General features: G+C 45.3%; 1 protein-coding gene across 1 annotated transcript in view; it reads right to left on the bottom strand.

The window, feature by feature from the left end:
- Positions 1-785: 785 nt before the first annotated feature.
- LOC139453818 (sodium- and chloride-dependent glycine transporter 1-like) overlaps positions 786-18833 on the bottom strand; it is a 39200-nt gene continuing 21152 nt past the window's right edge. Inside the window, exons 3-15 of the mRNA XM_071235277.1 lie at positions 18552-18683; positions 17372-17569; positions 16157-16199; positions 14735-14867; positions 12249-12383; positions 11633-11736; positions 11307-11431; positions 10193-10305; positions 9409-9549; positions 7861-7960; positions 6313-6413; positions 2605-2766; positions 786-1064 (exon numbers count right to left, since the gene is read on the bottom strand). Coding sequence (XP_071091378.1) covers positions 786-1064; positions 2605-2766; positions 6313-6413; positions 7861-7960; positions 9409-9549; positions 10193-10305; positions 11307-11431; positions 11633-11736; positions 12249-12383; positions 14735-14867; positions 16157-16199; positions 17372-17569; positions 18552-18683 — 1766 coding nt within the window. The remainder of the gene's footprint in view (positions 1065-2604; positions 2767-6312; positions 6414-7860; positions 7961-9408; positions 9550-10192; positions 10306-11306; positions 11432-11632; positions 11737-12248; positions 12384-14734; positions 14868-16156; positions 16200-17371; positions 17570-18551; positions 18684-18833) is intronic.

Here is an 18833-nt window from a genome sequence, read left to right as displayed (position 1 = left end):
ACCTCTGATTGATACAGAGCGAATTTGTCTGTTATGAAATTTAAATACAGTCGAGGATGAATATAATTTATCTTCTTGTATGTCTGGACTATGTATCATTAAAGAAATTAGCATATATGAGAATATTACCTTGTCCATTCCAGTGTCTTTAAATTTGAATCTCTGTTACATTACTATTACAGCGTAATTTGGCAATAATTGTCAATGTTTATTTATGATGCCACTCTATAGACTTTATTACTCTGATATATTTTGGTGTACTACAGCCCTGGGGCCTCTTCAGTGAAGTTATACAACATGATCATAATACTATTTACAGCAATAAGACGTAAATACATTTTTGCAAGAGCTGGTTACAAATATTTCTGTAAATGTCCACATAGCATATTCTAAACGAAATTATTTAAAACAAATCATTATTATAAAACATATTATTCCAAGCAAACACAGCAAAACATATATATGTAATATATGCACGCGTAATTAAAATGTTGTGATGTCACATCGTTAATTGGTAGAAGAGTTCCTCATTACAAAGGTATTAAAACAATAAGACGTGAATACAAGTTTGTACAAAAATGGCTATAAAAAGTTCAGAAAAAGAAGAATCAAGAATAAGGTGGTCGTTCTTTAGAGGCGCAACACTGCTATATATCCCCCTGTCGGAGGCTGGCTTAATGGCAAACGCAATCTACAATGTCCACGTCCATTCAGCTTTTATCCAGAAAGTCATTCAGCTGGTATTCAAAAAGTTCAGCAACCCCGATAACATGGTGGGGCATCCCTTACATCTTGGTGAATGTCTCCTGGTAAGACGGGGGCTCGTCCTCCTTGGTATACCCCAGATTGTCCTGTCCAGCATCCTTCTTGTCAAACCTGAGTCTTTCCTGACCACCAGTCTTCGGATCGTACCCGTCCATTTCGCGACTTACGTCCCTCTCGTCATCAGTGTCTTTCCGGATCTCGATCTGCGCAAGCTCACGTGTTCCTGCGTACCGGAACTTCCGGTTCTGTTCAAGAGCAGGGCCCCATCCTGGGAGTGGGATAGACAGCTGCTTCATCAGCTGCAACATCGTAAACGTCACACGTCAGATGTAAAACGCAAACATGTTCTGAAGGGGTGAAAATCAAATAAAAGCATTTGTTATGAATATGTTTCCAGTCGCCGAATGTGCAATGTTACAATATTGCTGGAAAGGCCAAGTTGGTCAAGTCATTATATATTTTTCGTTTGTTTGTTTGCTGTTTAACGCCGCACTCAGCCATATTACAGCAATATGAAGGCGATTTGTGAATAATCAGGACAGGAGTCAGGACCAGACAACCTAGTGACTGACATTATGAGCATCGACCAGCACAACTTGGATAAGAGTCAAAGAGCCTGACCACCTGATCCGGACCAGCATGGTCGCCTTTTACGACAAGCATGGGTTGCTGAAGATGAATTCTGACCCGAATTTTCACGGGTCCAACTGTGGAGAATCCTGGTACGAATATACCGCATCCGTGGTCTAGTTGTAGAGCGTATGCCCGGAGAGCGGAAGATCAGGGGTTCGATCCCCGGCCGCTTCATACCAAAAGACGTTCAAAAAGATGATACTTGTTGTTACCCTGTCTGGCGCTCGGCATAAAGGGGCTAAAACAAGGACTGGTCGGCTAGGAGTCTACTGTGTCTGAGTGGGGTATTCATGTGAAACTGCGGCGAGGGCTAGCACTATGAACTCGGCATTAGTCCGAACTGGCACAAGCACACACACACACACACACACACACACACACACACACACACACACACACACACACACACACACACACACACACACACACACACACACACACACACACACACACACACCATGCACGTCGCTGTATAAGAGCAAGAATCTTGAACGCGACGTTAAACCCAATTTCACGTCCCCTCCCCTCCGGATTAGAATAGGTCCCCAGCAACCTATGCTTGGCGCACTTGCACAAAGCGATCTTATCGCTACGATTATCGTAACGCCCATACTCTAACAATGACTTAAAATAGTCGTAGCGCTAAAATCGCTTTGTGCAAGTGGGCCCTGGTCTTAAGATGCGACTTGATGGATCGGCTGGTCAGGGTCTGTGAATTGGTTGATAGCGTACCTCGACTTGGATTGTTACTCATAATATCAATCACTGGACTGTCGGGACCAGACTCGAGTATTTACAGGCTGCCCTCATATAGCTGGAATATTGCTTAGTGTGGCGATAAACAACAAACAAGCAAATTATATATAACAGTGGTACTGATATCAAGATGCCGACCATGTTCCGATGGGTATTAGATCTTGATTTTGTCCTGGTTAAGTAGACAGTTGTAGTAGATTCCCGCCCAAGTCTGTACCTATCACGAAGTTCACTGTCTGTGTAGTTCATTAATGCAAAATTAACAGCTCGGAATAGCTTCTGTTTAACTTTTTAAAGGGTGTTTAACCAGTCGTTAAAGTTAACCATACTTTGGGAAACAACATAACCATTTGGTTAAATTTAACGGAGAGTTAACACTGACTTAACGGCTGGTTAACACTTAACTGGATTTTCAACAACCCGGCCCAGGTATGTAACCTTGATACTTACATCCCAGCCGCCGTTCCGAAGAAAGTAGAAGAGAAACCATCCGGGGATAGCGCCGATGGGGAAGAGAGCCACAAGCCAGCTCAAAGCCTGCGCCCAGTCCGGATAGACGTAGTCGCCGTAAGTCAGTGGCTTGTACTGGATAGACTTGAACACTATCACTGTCTGCAACATAGGGTGTACTGGATAGACTTGAACACTACCACTGTCTGCAACATAGGGTGTACTGGATAGACTTGAACACTATCACTGTCTGCAACATAGGGTGTACTGGATAGACTTGAACACTATCACTGTCTGCAACATAGGGTGTACTGGATAGACTTGAACACTATCACTGTCTGCAACATAGGGTGTACTGGATAGACTTGAACACTATCACTGTCTGCAACATAGGGTGTATTGGATAGACTTGAACACTATCACTGTCTGCAACATAGGGTGTACTGGATAGACTTGAACACTACCACTGTCTGCAACATAGGGTGTATTGGATAGACTTGAACACTATCACTGTCTGCAACATAGGGTGTACTGGATAGACTTGAACACTACCACTGTCTGCAACATAGGGTGTACTGGATACACTTGAACACTATCACTGTCTGCAACATAGGGTGTACTGGATACACTTGAACACTATCACTGCAACATTGCAACATTGGGTTTACAGGATATAACATAATCTAACGCTCAAACACGATGGGCAGGAGGAAGGTGCCATACTCACAGACAAAAACAACATGGCGTGAGTTAACGCAGACAACATGGCGGTTGTCACAGTTAATGCAGACAACATGGCGGTTGTCACAGTTAATGCAGACAACATGGCGGTTGTCACAGTTAATGCAGACAACATGGCGGTTGTCACAGTTAATGCAGACACATACAACATGGCGGGAGTCATTGTACAACGCAGACAATCAAAAACAACATGACGGGGTAACAATCTAACGCAGACACCCTCCAACAACATGGCGGAGTCACAATTTAACGCTGAGTCTCACAAACTATATGGCAGAGTCACAATTTAACTCAGACTCTCACAAACAACTCGGCGGGATCACCGTCTAACGCAGACTCTCACAAACAACATGACGGGGTCACAATTTAACGCAGACACTCACAAACAACATGGCGGGGTCACAATCTAACGCAGACACCCAACACGATGGCGCCATAATTTAACGCAGACACTCTCAAACAACACGATGGCGCCATAATTTAACGCAGACACTCTCAAACAACACGATGTCGCCATAATCTCACGCAGACACCCACAAACAACACGATGTCGCCACAATCTAACGCAGACACTCACAAACAACACGATGGCGCCATAATCTAACGCAGACACCCACAAACAACACGATGGCGCCATAATCTAAAGCAGACACCTACAAACAACACGATGGCGCCATAATCTCACGCAGACACCCACTAACAACACGATGGCGCCATAATCTAAAGCAGACACCTACAAACAACACGATGGCGCCATAATCTCACGCAGACACCCACTAACAACACGATGGCGCCATAATCTAACGCAGACACCCACAAACAACACGATGGCGCCATAATCTAAAGCAGACACCTACAAACAACACGATGGCGCCATAATCTCACGCAGACACCCACTAACAACACGATGGCGCCATAATCTAAAGCAGACACCTACAAACAACACGATGGCGCCATAATCTCACGCAGACACCCACTAACAACACGATGGCGCCATAATCTCACGCAGACACCTACAAACAACACGATGGCGCCATAATCTCACGCAGACACCCACTAACAACACGATGGCGCCATAATCTAACGCAGACACCCACAAACAACACGATGGCGCCATAATCTAAAGCAGACACCTACAAACAACACGATGGCGCCATAATCTCACGCAGACACCCACTAACAACACGATGGCGCCATAATCTAAAGCAGACACCCACAAACAACACGATGGCGCCATAATCTAACGCAGACACCCACAAACAACACGATCGCCATTATCTAAAGCAGACACCCACAAACAACACGATCGCCATAATCTAACGCAGACACTCACAAACAACACGATGGCGCCATAATCTAACGCAGACACCCACAAACAACACGATGTCGCCATAATCTAAAGCAGACACCCACAAACAACACGATGGCGCCATAATCTAACGCAGACACCCACAAACAACACGATCGCCATTATCTAAAGCAGACACCCACAAACAACACGATCGCCATAATCTAACGCAGACACTCACAAACAACACGATGGCGCCATAATCTAACGCAGACACCCACAAACAACACGATGGCGCCATAATCTAACGCAGACACCCACAAACAACACGATCGCCATAATCTAACGCAGACACCCACAAACAACACGATGGCGCCATAATCTCACGCAGACACTCACAAACAACACGATGTCGCCACAATCTCACGCAGACACCCACAAACAACACGATGGCGCCATAATCTCACGCAGACACTCACAAACAACACGATGTCGCCACAATCTAACGCAGACACTCACAAACAACACGATGGCGCCATAATCTCACGCAGACACCCACAAACAACACGATGTCGCCACAATCTAACGCAGACACCCACAAACAACACGATGGCGCCATAATCTAACGCAGACACCCACAAACAACACGATGGCGCCATAATCTAAAGCAGACACCCACAAACAACACGATGGCGCCATAATCTAACGCAGACACTCACAAACAACACGATGGCGCCATAATCTAACGCAGACACTCACGAAAAACACGATGGCGCCATAATCTAACGCAGACACCCACAAACAACACGATGGCGCCATAATCTAACGCAGACACCCACAAACAACACGATGGCGCCATAATCTAAAGCAGACACCCACAAACAACACGATGGCGCCATAATCTAACGCAGACACTCACAAACAACACGATGTCGCCATAATCTAACGCAGACACCCACAAACAACACGGTGGCGCCATAATCTAACGCAGACACCCACAAACAACACGATGGCGTCATAATCTAACGCAAACACCCACAAACAACACGATGGCGCCATAATCTAACGCAAACACCCACAAACAACACGATGGTACCATTATCTAACGCAGACACCCACAAACAACACGATGGCGCCATAATCTATCGCAAACACCCACAAACAACACGATGGTACCATAATCTAACGCAGACACTCACAAACAACACGATGGCGCCATAATCTCACGCAGACACCCACAAACAACACGATGGGGCCATTATCTAACGCAGACACCCACTCACAACACGATGGGGCCATAATCTAACGCAGACACTCACAAACAACACGATGGCGCCATAATCTAACGCAAACACCCACAAACAACACGATGGTACCATTATCTAACGCAGACACCCACAAACAACACGATGGCGCCATAATCTAACGCAAACACCCACAAACAACACGATGGTACCATAATCTAACGCAGACACCCACAAACAACACGATGGCGCCATAATCTCACGCAGACACCCACAAACAACACGATGGGGCCATTATCTAACGCAGACACCCACTCACAACACGATGGGGCCATAATCTAACGCAGACACTCACAAACAACACGATGGCGCCATAATCTAACGCAGACACCCACAAACAACACGATGGCGCCATAATCTAACGCAGACACTCACAAACAACATTGCGGGGGTCATGAAGCACCAGCAGAACCTCCAGTAGACGGACGGACGTTTCCCCAGCATCATGGAGATGTCCTCGGAGAACCGACTGTAACCTGCAGCAGACACCGCATAGTCAGAGAATTCCATTCCATTGTGTTTACAAACAATTCCTTCGCCCTATCGGCTGTTTTTTTTCTAACTTTAAAGGATCGGGTAGTCAGGCTTGGCGACTTGGTTACCAGCGTTGCGTCGTACCCCAACGGCGTGGGTCATTGCTCATGATGCTGAACTCTGGATTGTCTGGTCCAGACTTGATTATTACGGACAGACGTGGTATAGCGGGGGTAATGCTGGGTGCGGCGTCAGGAAACAAAGGCACACTTACTCTTTTTTTCAAAATTGTGAAGGTAGCTGCCGGAAGAGAAGGACATGCTTACCCTATTTATTTCGCAAGAATCTGGTGTCATCACTGATTTTCAAGGACCCGTTCATATATTTTTCATGACTACTTTACCTTTTACGACAAATGGAATCTGTTTCGGCAGAAATTTATTTGGCTTTGACGTTTCGAATTGTTACATCAATGGTGGAACTTTGACAGACGAGACAAGGTGTATATTGAAAGACTTACTTTGGGAGAGGATATGGGATTGTCTTTGGCTGTAGATCCTGAAGAGTTTTTTTACGGGAAAGATACTATAGTATTTAGGGTTTCTGTAGGAGTAGATATTGGAGAGGTTGTTTGGGGGAGTAGAAATGCGGTTGTCTTTGGGAGTACACATGCGGTTGTATTTGGGAGGACATTTAAAGTGTGGTTCTTTGGGAGTACATAGTGAGAGTGTTCTGTTTGAGTGTTGATATGTAAAGAATAAAACACGACTCGGGGGTTTCAATTGGAATGGTAAAGCCGCGAGCGAGGGAAAAGCCCGATGAGTAACATTTTCAAACAAAACCTCGGTGTCGTATTTTAGCCAAACTTAAATGCAAGAAATACTAGTTAAAATCAGAAAACATCGAGACACCTTATAGAGAAACAATACAGTGTGTCGCGGAATAAAAGGAATTCGATCAAAGTGTGCAAGAGAAAAAACGTGCAGCATGGACCAACTGGAGTCATGACATGTAAAATTTAAATTTTCTTCACCTGCCCTGGTAGCTCAGTGGGAAAACAGTAGGTTACAAAACTTAGCATGATGTGTGAGGTTGCAGGTTCGATTCACGTAATGAAATTTTCATTTAAAAATGACCTTTAACCAACAAAAAATCAACATTATATTAATATCCAAAAGGCCAGTACATAAAACGTCAATTGTAAAAGCTGGGTATTACAACTGTTTTGTAAAAACTAAAATCAGTTTTAGAAGTGACCGTTTGTGCATTGTAAGATGAGCTGGTTACTGATTTACTTCCCAGATTGTCAGGAACCTTCAGCAGTATAGGGTAATAGGGTGACAGGCCTATTAGGATATTGTCTGAAGGGTTAAATAATGATAGTGTTATCTCTTAGGGTACATGATGTGAAGACGAGTATGTGTTCAGGTCCACAAAACAAGCATTTACCGTAGGCGTAGTTGATGGCCATACACTCCAGCAAGCCGACAAATAGGAGCGGGAAGCCACTGACGGTGCTGTCTACAAGCTCCAAGAGGTACATTCCGCCCTATATATCAAAAACATATATCACAATAAGCATTCGGTAAAACGTCTTGTATGCCATACAATTAAAGCCGTCTTGTTTAAAGTTTACGTATTTTGGGGTTGTATACTGAACAAAATATGTAAGGGGCCATGAATAATTTTTTTTTTTTTTTTTGTGGTGAGAATGAGTTCATCTAAATGTGTACGGTATATCGAGATAGGTCATGATCCCACACGTATTTTGTTAAGCATACAACCCCAAAATACGTAAACACGACGCCTCTGTAGTCTGATACAGCTTTGTGGTCGCATGTGGTCCTGTGTTTAGCGCACAGGTCACAAATCATGCGAAATTAAGCAACGGTGGCTGCGGAGAGTAGGTGGATGGGTGACCGTGTTTGGCAGCTTGACTCCTGAGAGTTCCCAGGGTTTCGGTCCTGCCCCACATTTAAGCAACTTTTACCTGTGGTGTCTCCTAAGTGACCTTGTTCGATATATGCCTCTGTTCACCCAGCAGTGAAATGGTACCAGATAGGATGAGATGGTAATGGAACTGTTAACCTTGGGTTGTATACTCCCCAGGGAGCTGATACTGAAAGGGATTATTGCCTAACCGCTTATTTTTGTTCATATTATGTTTTAAGCCATTTTGAATTACTTATCAAACAACCCGTAAAGATACAGGTGGAAAATAGGTCTTCAGCAACCCATGCATGCCGTAAAAGGCAACTATGCTTGTCGCGAGAGGCAACTTGGTTGATGCATGTCATCGTTTTGATGCTCATGATGTCAATCACTGGATTGTCTGGTCCAGACTCCATTATTTACAGACCGCCGTCATATAGCTGGAATATTTCTGAGTACGGCGTTAAACAACAAACAAACAAACTTATGAAACAGTGAGAAATATATCAGTAACTTGATTGTTACTTTAATGGATTATTATACATTCGACAAAGTTTTTGTTATGCGTGTGTCTCCAATAACCAACAATGAGGTCTTCTGTTACTCATCAACTTGCACTATGCCAGAATAGTTTATGGTGGTGAGCTCAGGTAAAATACGACACAGACAATTTCTAGTAGGAAGAGGACTGTGGACCATATTTCATGTGCACTCTTCAAGTACTCACATTTATAGCCATATGCACAGGTAAAATACGACACAGACAATCTCTAGAGGGAAGAGCACTACGGACCATATTTCATGTGCACTCTTCAAGTACTCATATTTATAGCCATATGCACAGGTAAAATACGACACAGACAATCTCTAGAGGGAAGAGGACTGTGGACCATATTTCTTGTGCACTTTTCAAGTACAGTAAAATACGTTTATAACGAACTTATTTTTTGTCCCCGCCATTTGCTGTATAGATGTTGTATGTATGCTTATAACGAACTACGGCTATAACGAACTTAAATAAGTAGTCCATTTGAGTTCGTTATAACCGTAGTTTATTGTACTCACGTTTGTAGTCATAGGCAAAGCCATGAGATAGAAGGCGACACAAAGAGACACACGAAAGAGGGTGGAGTTCCGGAAACTTTTCCGGAGAATCCAGTCGTATTCGTCAGAGATGGACGAGATGATTGTTTCTATGATGGAGAACTGAAACAGATAAAAAACACCAATATTATCACTCGTCATAAGATCATCTAAGACTTGTTAGATCAGGTAATAAACATGACATGCTTGTCACAAGTCATTCAACTCTGATTACCCCTTACCTGCTAGAGGTGAGGTGAAATTGGGTTTAACGTCGCGTCCAAGATTATTGCACTTATATAGCGACTTGCATGCACGTGTGTGTGTGGCTGCTTGTACTAGTCCGGACTGATGCCGATTGATAGTGCTAGCCCACTGAGATACCATGCCGCAGTTTAACATGAATACCCCACTCAGACACAGTATACTGATTCGGAGCCGACCAATCCTTGTTTTAGCCCCTTAATGCCGAGCGTCAGACAGGGTAACAACAAGTACCATCTTTGAACGTCTTTTGGTATGACGCGGCCGGGGATCGAACCCCGGACCTTCCGCTCTCTGGGCGGACGCTCTACCACTAGACCACTGAGGCGGTCCTTACCTGCTAGAACTCATATTAAATATATGTTACGAAAGCCTGTAAGTAGTCTCGACCAGGCAAACCAGTGATCGATAGTTTTAGCACCGTCTGGGTATGATAACTCATACCGTGCAATGTCATGTATAATGGCCCCTTGATCCTTCCCATTGTAGAGTCAGTTCTGACCTGAGAGCTGAACCCGATGATAACCATCATGAAGAAGAACAGGATTGCCCAGACGGTGGGGGCCGGCATGCTGGCCAGAGCCTCTGGGTAGGCCACGAATGCCAGACCAGGACCTGTCAAAGAAAACGTTTGGCAGTTAACACCCAATAGTAAGTGGTGGACATTGACATGTAAGTGGTGGACATTGACATTTTGTTGTCACGGGTGAGTGAGTTATGTTTGACGTCATCTTAATGTAAGAGATTAGGACAAAGTGACGAAGGTCACAACCGTCAACCACTTTGTTTAAACCTATGTGGGTTGGTGATTACAACCCAAGGTCAATAAATAGTCACGACCGGCAGATCCTGCAGCTACCAAGGGGCGTAAGCCTTCAAAGTACACTGTGTCGGATTAACGAAATTAATGAGAGATTTCAGCAATTCGTTGCAAATTAGCTGTGTCGGAGTCGGAGTGCGAGTCTGTCGGATCAACGGGTTTAAATAGCACTGATTTAATCTGTTCCTATCACTAGTGTCGGATAAAGCCGACTGTCGGATTAACGAGCGTCGGATTAACGCGACTTGACTGTGAATGATACAGCCTTTGACCACTGGGCTTCACGTTTCTCGCCTTTGCATAACAGATGTAATATTACATCCTGGAAATTTCACTTCATGAACAATGTAGGGAGACGCTCACAAAGTACGGCAATGAGAGGCCTTTTTGAGAAAGGTAGCAGCACCCTTATCAAAAGGTCTATTTCGCAAATAAACTCACTGATAATAATTAAGTCTGAGTATACCTCTAAAGAGTTAACGAAGAAACTGGTAATTGTAAAGTTCGGTTTTTGAACAGTATTCCAGTTATATCAGGGCGTGTCAGCTTAATGTGGGAGGAAAGCCTGAAGTGATGCAGGTCTCAGACGTTTACCACTTCGGTAAAACCCACGAGCACGGGTATGGTGCTGACAAACCTAGAAACATAATCGGGGCGAATCGGGATTCGAACCCACAATCATAGGTTTCTGGCACTTCATATATTTTATTCATTTGCTTCACCTTTAGCGAACACCTACCATACAAGTAGAGAACACTAACCTACAGCAACATCCATTGCCTGAAGCAACACCTACCTCCCGCGGCAACATCGGCTACGCTGACCTGTTTGTTGTACGCCATGAACCCCAGCACAGTGAACACCACAAATCCAGAGAAGAAGCTCGTGAGACAGTCCACGAGAGGAACAATCAAGGCGTCCCTAGGATTGAAAAAAAACGGTTGTCAAGTGAACGAAATGAACACCATAACAACTAGAGAGTTGGGCATTACTACGTGGAACAGTTACAATGAGGAAGGGAGCCCACGCATCTCAGTTGGTAGACCCAATCATGTGGACAAATAAAGGATCATTATCGGGACGAATACGGGATTCGAACCCACAGGGATACTAGAGGCATACCTCAAGCAATTGTTGTCAAACTTGTTGAAGCTGGCCATGAGTACCAGGCCCCCGGAACACGCACTAAGGGAGTAGAACACCTGAGTGGCTGCGTCACTCCACACCTGGAAGCAGCCATAGTCAGAGGATGAAGATGAACAATGGTGCTCAATCTGACCAAACATAAATTACTGAGCCTTTTTCTTCATTTTCTTCCCTTTCTTTAAGTGTGTGTGTGTGGGTGGGTCGGGGGTGGGGGGGGTGGGGGGGGGGGGGGGGGATGGGGGGTGATTGGGGAGGATGGGAGGGATCTGTATTGAGACAGAATAGTTTTCCCCTGTTCACAGCTGGGTTTTTAGGAGAAGTATCAGCCTAATTCATTTCTCGCATAATGTTATTTTGGTGGCAGACAATTTCAATTTTTCGTCGGTCTGAAGCATAATTATATTTTCAAGCATTTTCTGTGGCTTATATTTTCGATTAAATCCCTTTCCCCCTGCCTCCAGGATATCTAATGGTCTTTGGTGGCGTCTGTTTCATGTGGAATCTGTTCCACCCCCTTCATAGTTATTCGTGTGAGTGACGATGGAAACTTTTCTGATTTGTGAACCACAAATATAACCTAAAGCATCGTCACCTCTGAGTCGGCCAGCCGGCTCCAGTCGGGCGTCAGGTAGAACTTGATGCCATCTGAGGCGCCATCTAGTGTTGCACCCCGGATGAGCAGCGCCGTCAGCAGAAGGTAGGGGAAGGTGGCGGTGAAGTAGACGACCTGCAACATACACCATTCTCAGTCAGGCTAGGACAGGGAACACACTAGTCACAGTCAGGCTAGGACAGGGAACACACTAGTCACAGTCAGGCTAGGAGAGGGAACACGCCAGTCACAGTCAGGCTAGGACAGGGAACACGCCAGTCATAGTCAGGCTAGGACAGGGAACACGCCAGTCATAGTCAGGCTAGGACAGGGAACACACCAGTCATAGTCAGGCTAGACAGGGAACACACCAGTCATAGTCAGGCTAGGACAGGGAACACACCATTCTCAGTCAGGTTAGGACAGGGAACACACCAGTCATAGTCAGGCTAGGACAGGGAACATACCAGTCATAGACAGGCTAGGACAGGGAACACACCAGTCACAGTCAGGCTAGGACAGGGAACACACCATTCTCAGTCAGGTTAGGACAGGGAACACCCCAGTCATAGTGAGGCTAGGACAGGGAACACACCAGTCACAGTCAGGCTAGGACAGGGAACACACCAGTCACAGTCAGGCTAGGACAGGGAACACAGCAGTCACAGTCAGGCTAGGACAGGGAACACACCAGTCATAGTCAGGCTAGGACAGGGAACACACCAGTCATAGTCAGGCTAGGACAGGGAACACACCAGTCACAGTCAGGCTAGGACAGGGAACACACCAGTCATAGTCAGGCTAGGACAGGGAACACACCAGTCACAGTCAGGCTAGGACAGGGAACATACGAGTCAGGGTCAGGCTAGGACAGGGAACACACCAGTCACAGTCAGGCTAGGACAGGGAGCACACCAGTCATAGTCAGGCTAGGACAGGGAACACACTAGTCACAGTCAGGCTAGGACAGGGAACACACCAGTCATTGTCAGGCTAGGACAGGGAACACCCCAGTCATAGACAGGCTAGGACAGGGAACACACCAGTCATAGACAGGCTAGGACAGGGAACACACCAGTCACAGTCAGGCTAGGACAGGGAACACACCAGTCACAGTCAGGCTAGGACAGGGAACACACCAGTCATAGTCAGGCTAGGACAGGGAACACACCAGTCATAGTCAGGCTAGGACAGGGAACACACCAGTCACAGTCAGGCTAGGACAGGGAACACGCCAGTCACAGTAAGGCTAGGACAGGGACCACACCAGTCACAGTCAGGCTAGGACAGGGAACACGCCAGTCACAGTAAGGCTAGGACAGGGAACACACCAGTCACAGTCAGGCTAGGACAGGGAACACGCCAGTCACAGTCAGGCTAGGACAGGGAACACACCAGTCACAGTCAGGCTAGGACAGGGAACACACCAGTCATAGTCAGGCTAGGACAGGGAACACACCAGTCATAGTCAGGCTAGGACAGGGAACACACCAGTCATAGTCAGGCTAGGACAGGGAACACACCAGTCACAGTCAGGCTAGGACAGGGAACACGCCAGTCACAGTAAGGCTAGGACAGGGACCACACCAGTCACAGTCAGGCTAGGACAGGGAACACGCCAGTCACAGTAAGGCTAGGACAGGGAACACACCAGTCACAGTCAGGCTAGGACAGGGAACACGCCAGTCACAGTCAGGCTAGGACAGGGAACACACCAGTCACAGTCAGGCTAGGACAGGGAACACACCAGTCATAGTCAGGCTAGGACAGGGAACACACCAGTCATAGTCAGGCTAGGACAGGGAACACACCAGTTATAGTCAGGCTAGGACAGGGAACACGCCAGTCATAGTCAGGCTAGGACAGGGAACACGCCAGTCATAGTCAGGCTAGGACAGGGAACACACCAGTCACGGTCAGGCTAGGACAGGGAATAGTCCAGGGTTGAATGCAATATTATAACATGAGCCTGCGTTGACCTGAATTTCTTTTCTTTAATATATCATAGAAGAGGTTGTAACGTAGTGATGACAGGGCCTCAAGTAACACTAATTTCGACACCAACTCGTCTCGTAAAAAGGTTAAATCAAGACTCCGTGGTCCCTAGTTTTACAGGTATAAGACACAGATACCACGAAACAGTATAGTCATTCCTATAATAGTAGCATACTGTTTGAATCCATGTATCTTTGTTTGTTTGTTTGTTTGTTTGTTGTTTAACGCCGCACTCAGCAATATTCCAGCTATATGACGGCGGTCTGTAAATAATCGAGTCTGGAACAGACAATTCAGTGATGGACATCATGTGCATCGATCCACGCATTTGGGATACGATGATATGCATCATGACATGACCACCCGTTAGTCGCTTCTTACGAGAAGCACAGTTGACTTTTACAGCAAGCATGGGTTGCTGAAGACCAATTCTACCCCGGATGTTCACGGGTCTCACGATAAGTGTTCGTATATCATATATATGCAGCTACCTTCCCTAGTGACTTGATTCCCTTGATGAGTACTCCGAAGACAACAAACCACGCCAACAGCAGGCACAAACTAAGGCGCCAGTTGAGGCCACCCATGTTCTCCAACCCGTCAGACATCTTCAGCACGTAATTCCTAAAACACCGGGTGTCAGGGTATTAGACACTGTGCAAGAGATAACCCCTGTTGTCATGATACTGCCAAATGTAGGACATATGCAGGCAACGATGGGTGAGTGAGTGAGTTGGCTTTAACGCCCCTTTTAACAGTATTCCAGTTATATCACGGCATGTCAGCTTAATGTGGAAGGAAAGCCCGAAGTGATGCAGGTCTCAGACGTTTACCACTTTGGTGAAACCCACGAGCACGGTTATGGTGCTGACAAACCTAAAAACATAATCGGGGCAAACCGGGATTCGAACCCACAATCATAGATTTCTGGCGTACGCCAGGGGACGCAACTCTGCACAGGGAATCGCGGCGCCTTAAACGACTGGGCCGCCCGTGCCCCCGTCGCAATAATGATAGTTGTAGTAGAGATGCGGGTATGGCATAATATTAGTTATGGTGTTTTAGGTGTCATATACGGTGTCATATTAGGTAAGCCGAAAAAACATTGGGCGAGGCTTCGGCCGAATATATATATTTGATTCCATCGCAACCCTTTGCATATGAGACTCTACTTGGACTCAAATAAGTCGTTTCTTGGAAATCAATATGCCACCTTCCAATGCTGGGCTAACAGACTGCAGAAATGATGACAAAAAACGAAGCTGATTTATTTATCAACAAACTTTTGATAGCCGAATTTCAACCATTGTAGCAGTTGGTTTATGATTCTATAGAATCAGTATAACATATTCAGAATGATCAACTTTCCTCCCCGAACTTTACCTAAATCGGTTACACTTCATTGTCCACCGACACAGTATTTTGTGTATATGTTACTTACCTTATTCGACGTAATAAGCGCCCCGCTCTAATAAGCGCCCACGGCGACATTTGCTAAGATATTGGCTAGTGAACAATCCCAATTAGCACCCCTTCCGATTGATCAACGTACACACGACTTATTTATTCGCGTATAATACGCACTCGTGTGTTATATGCACCCTTAATTATGGGCATTTAATTCTGGAAAAATATATCTGTCGTACATAAACATTTCAGGCTGTCAGCATAAACCACGAAATTTATCTTTCAACTCAACAACAAATATATTTTTTTCAACAAAATAACATTCTAATAAGAGCTCCCTATTTCTAATTTTGAGAGCGCCCTAGGCGCTTATTACGTCGAATACGGTAATTAGATTTCATCATGTTTCAGAGCACGTAGAGCACGTAGTCTTTGAACGTGGAACAGATATTGACGCATGTTCGATTAATAAGATTTGCCGCACATCGGTGCAGGGACATACTCACAGAAAGTAGTCCTCGCTGGCTGAGATGGTTGTGTTGTACATCGCTGTGGAAGAAACATGACACCAATGCTATACAACCATTGTGACTAAACGGTGTTTTCTGTAAGTATGATTGTATTCTACACACAGACAGTGCTACATGAATGTACCGCCAGACAATGGTTAAACTCCACCTACTGACACTGACAAGGTGGTTCCTACACCAGACAATGGTTAAACTCTGCCCTCTGACACTGTCAAGGTGGTTCCTACCCCAGACAATGGTTAAACTCTGCCTTCTGACACTGACAAGGTTGTTACTACACCAGACAATGGTTAAACTCTACCTTCTGACACTGACAAGATTGTTCCTACCCCAGACAATGGTTATACTCTGCCTTCTGACACAGACAAGGTGGTTCCTACACCAGACAATGGTTAAACTCTGCCCTCTGACACTGATAAGGTTGTTCCTACACCAGACAATGGTTAAACTCTACCTTCTGACACTGACAAGATTGTTCCTACCCCAGACAATGGTTAAACTCTACCTTCTGACACTGACAAGATTGTTCCTACCCCAGACAATGGCTAAACTCTACCTTCTGACACTGACAAGGTGGTTCCTACACCAGGCAATGGTTAAACTCTACCTCCTGACACTGACAAGATTGTTCCTACCCCAGACAATGGTTAAACTCTACCTTCGGACACTGACAAGATTGTTCCTACACCAGACAATGGTTAAACTATACCTTCTTACACTGACAAGATTGTTCCTACCCCAAAAAATGGTTTAATTCTGCCTTCTGACACTGACAAGGTTGTTACTACCCCGGGCAATGGTTAAACTCTACCTTCTTACACTGACAAGGTGGTTCCTACACCAGACAATGGTTAACCTCTACCTTCTGACACTGACAAGGTTGTTACTACACCAGACAATGGTTAAACTGTACCTACTGACAAAGTGGTTCCTACCCCAATTAATGGTTAAACTCTACCTTCTGACATTGACAAGGTGGTTCCTACCCCAATCAATGGTTAAACTCTACCGTCTGACATTGAAAAGGTGGTTCCTACCCCAGGCAATGGTAAAACTCTACCTTCTGACACTGACAAGGTGGTTCCTACCCCAGACAATGGTTAAACTCTACCTTCTGACACTGATAAGGTGGTTCCTACCCCAGACAATGGTGAACGGTACAAATTGATAATGACAAGGGTGGGTACCTACTTATATTGAGGGTGGCATTAGAGTTGTTTGCGGCCCGGCTGTCTACGATGCAGTTGGGGCTGTTCCATTCATTGTTGCAGTGAGACCAGGGCAACGTTCCCTGCATCGAGGAGAAGAAGTAGAAGAAGCACCAGCCGATGATGACGTTGTAGTAGACGCCGATGAGACCCGACACGATCACCATGCTGTAGCCGAGCCCTGCAGTGAAGGACGTCACAGATACCTTCGATAATAATATCACAGCCAGCATGGGAAGCGTGCTACATATGCCTATCATCTTAATAACACAAACTATATGGCAATTACTTTACATGTAACACCCATCCTGATAAAACAGTATGCATGTACATGTATGATTTATATTCAGACAGACAACACATACTTTATATGAAGTACGCTACACATACCTACTATCTTGATAACACACAAAGAACACGTAAAGTACCTTAATTATACCTTGAGACAACACAGACGACGTAGGAAGTGTGTTACATAAACCAACAGACTACATAAGAAGTAGGCTGCATGTGCCCACAGACACCATAAGAAGTAGGCTACACATGCCTACAGACTGCATAAGAAGAAGGCTGCATATGCCTACAGACTGCATAAGAAGAAGGCTGCATATGCCAACAGACTACATAAGAAGTAGGCTGCATATTCCTACAGACTACATAAGAAGTAGGCTACATATGCCAACAGACTACATAAGAAGTAGGCTACACATGCCTACAGACTACATAAGAAGTAGACTACATATGCCAACAGACTACATAAGAAGTAGGCTACACATGCCTACAGACTATATGAGAAGTAGGCTACACATGCCTACAGACTGCATAAGAAGAAGGCTGCATATGCCAACAGACTACATAAGAAGTAGGCTGCATATTCCTACAGACTACATAAGAAGTAGGCTACATATGCCAACAGACTACATAAGAAGTAGGCTACACATGCCTACAGACTATATGAGAAGTGGGCTACATATACCAACAGATTACATAAGAAGTAGGCTGCATGTGTCAACGGACTACATAAGACATAAGAAGTAGGATACATATTACATTACATAACAGTATAATTGAAGAACTCCAAAATACAGGCCTGAGCCCAGTTGTACAAAGTGATCGATTGCTTTGTGAAACGGGTCCATACAATGAGTTAGCAGTGATACTACCTTTAAACAGAGGGTTGACCTTCCAGACGGTGATGGGGCCAAGACTGGCGAACTGGCCGAATGACAGCTCCATGAAGAACAGAGGCATCCCCACAAACAGCTGCATGATCCAGTAGGGGATGAGGAACGCACCTGTACAGCATTTGCTGATGAATACTTGAGGCGGGAAAATGGGACTTAGACTAGCGTTTTAGATTCGTTCACTCGTTTAACGACGTGTGTGTGGCTGCTTGCACTGGTCCCGACTTATGTGGGTTTTCTATTGCTAACCCACTGAGATAC

The sequence above is a fragment of the Haliotis cracherodii genome, unplaced genomic scaffold (assembly GCF_022045235.1).
Source record: "Haliotis cracherodii isolate W230 unplaced genomic scaffold, xgHalCrac1.p SCAF_10, whole genome shotgun sequence".
Classification (NCBI taxonomy): Eukaryota; Metazoa; Mollusca; class Gastropoda; order Lepetellida; family Haliotidae; genus Haliotis; species Haliotis cracherodii.
The sequence above is the reverse complement of the archived record's forward strand: the minus strand, read 5'-3'. Positions and strand labels throughout refer to the sequence as shown.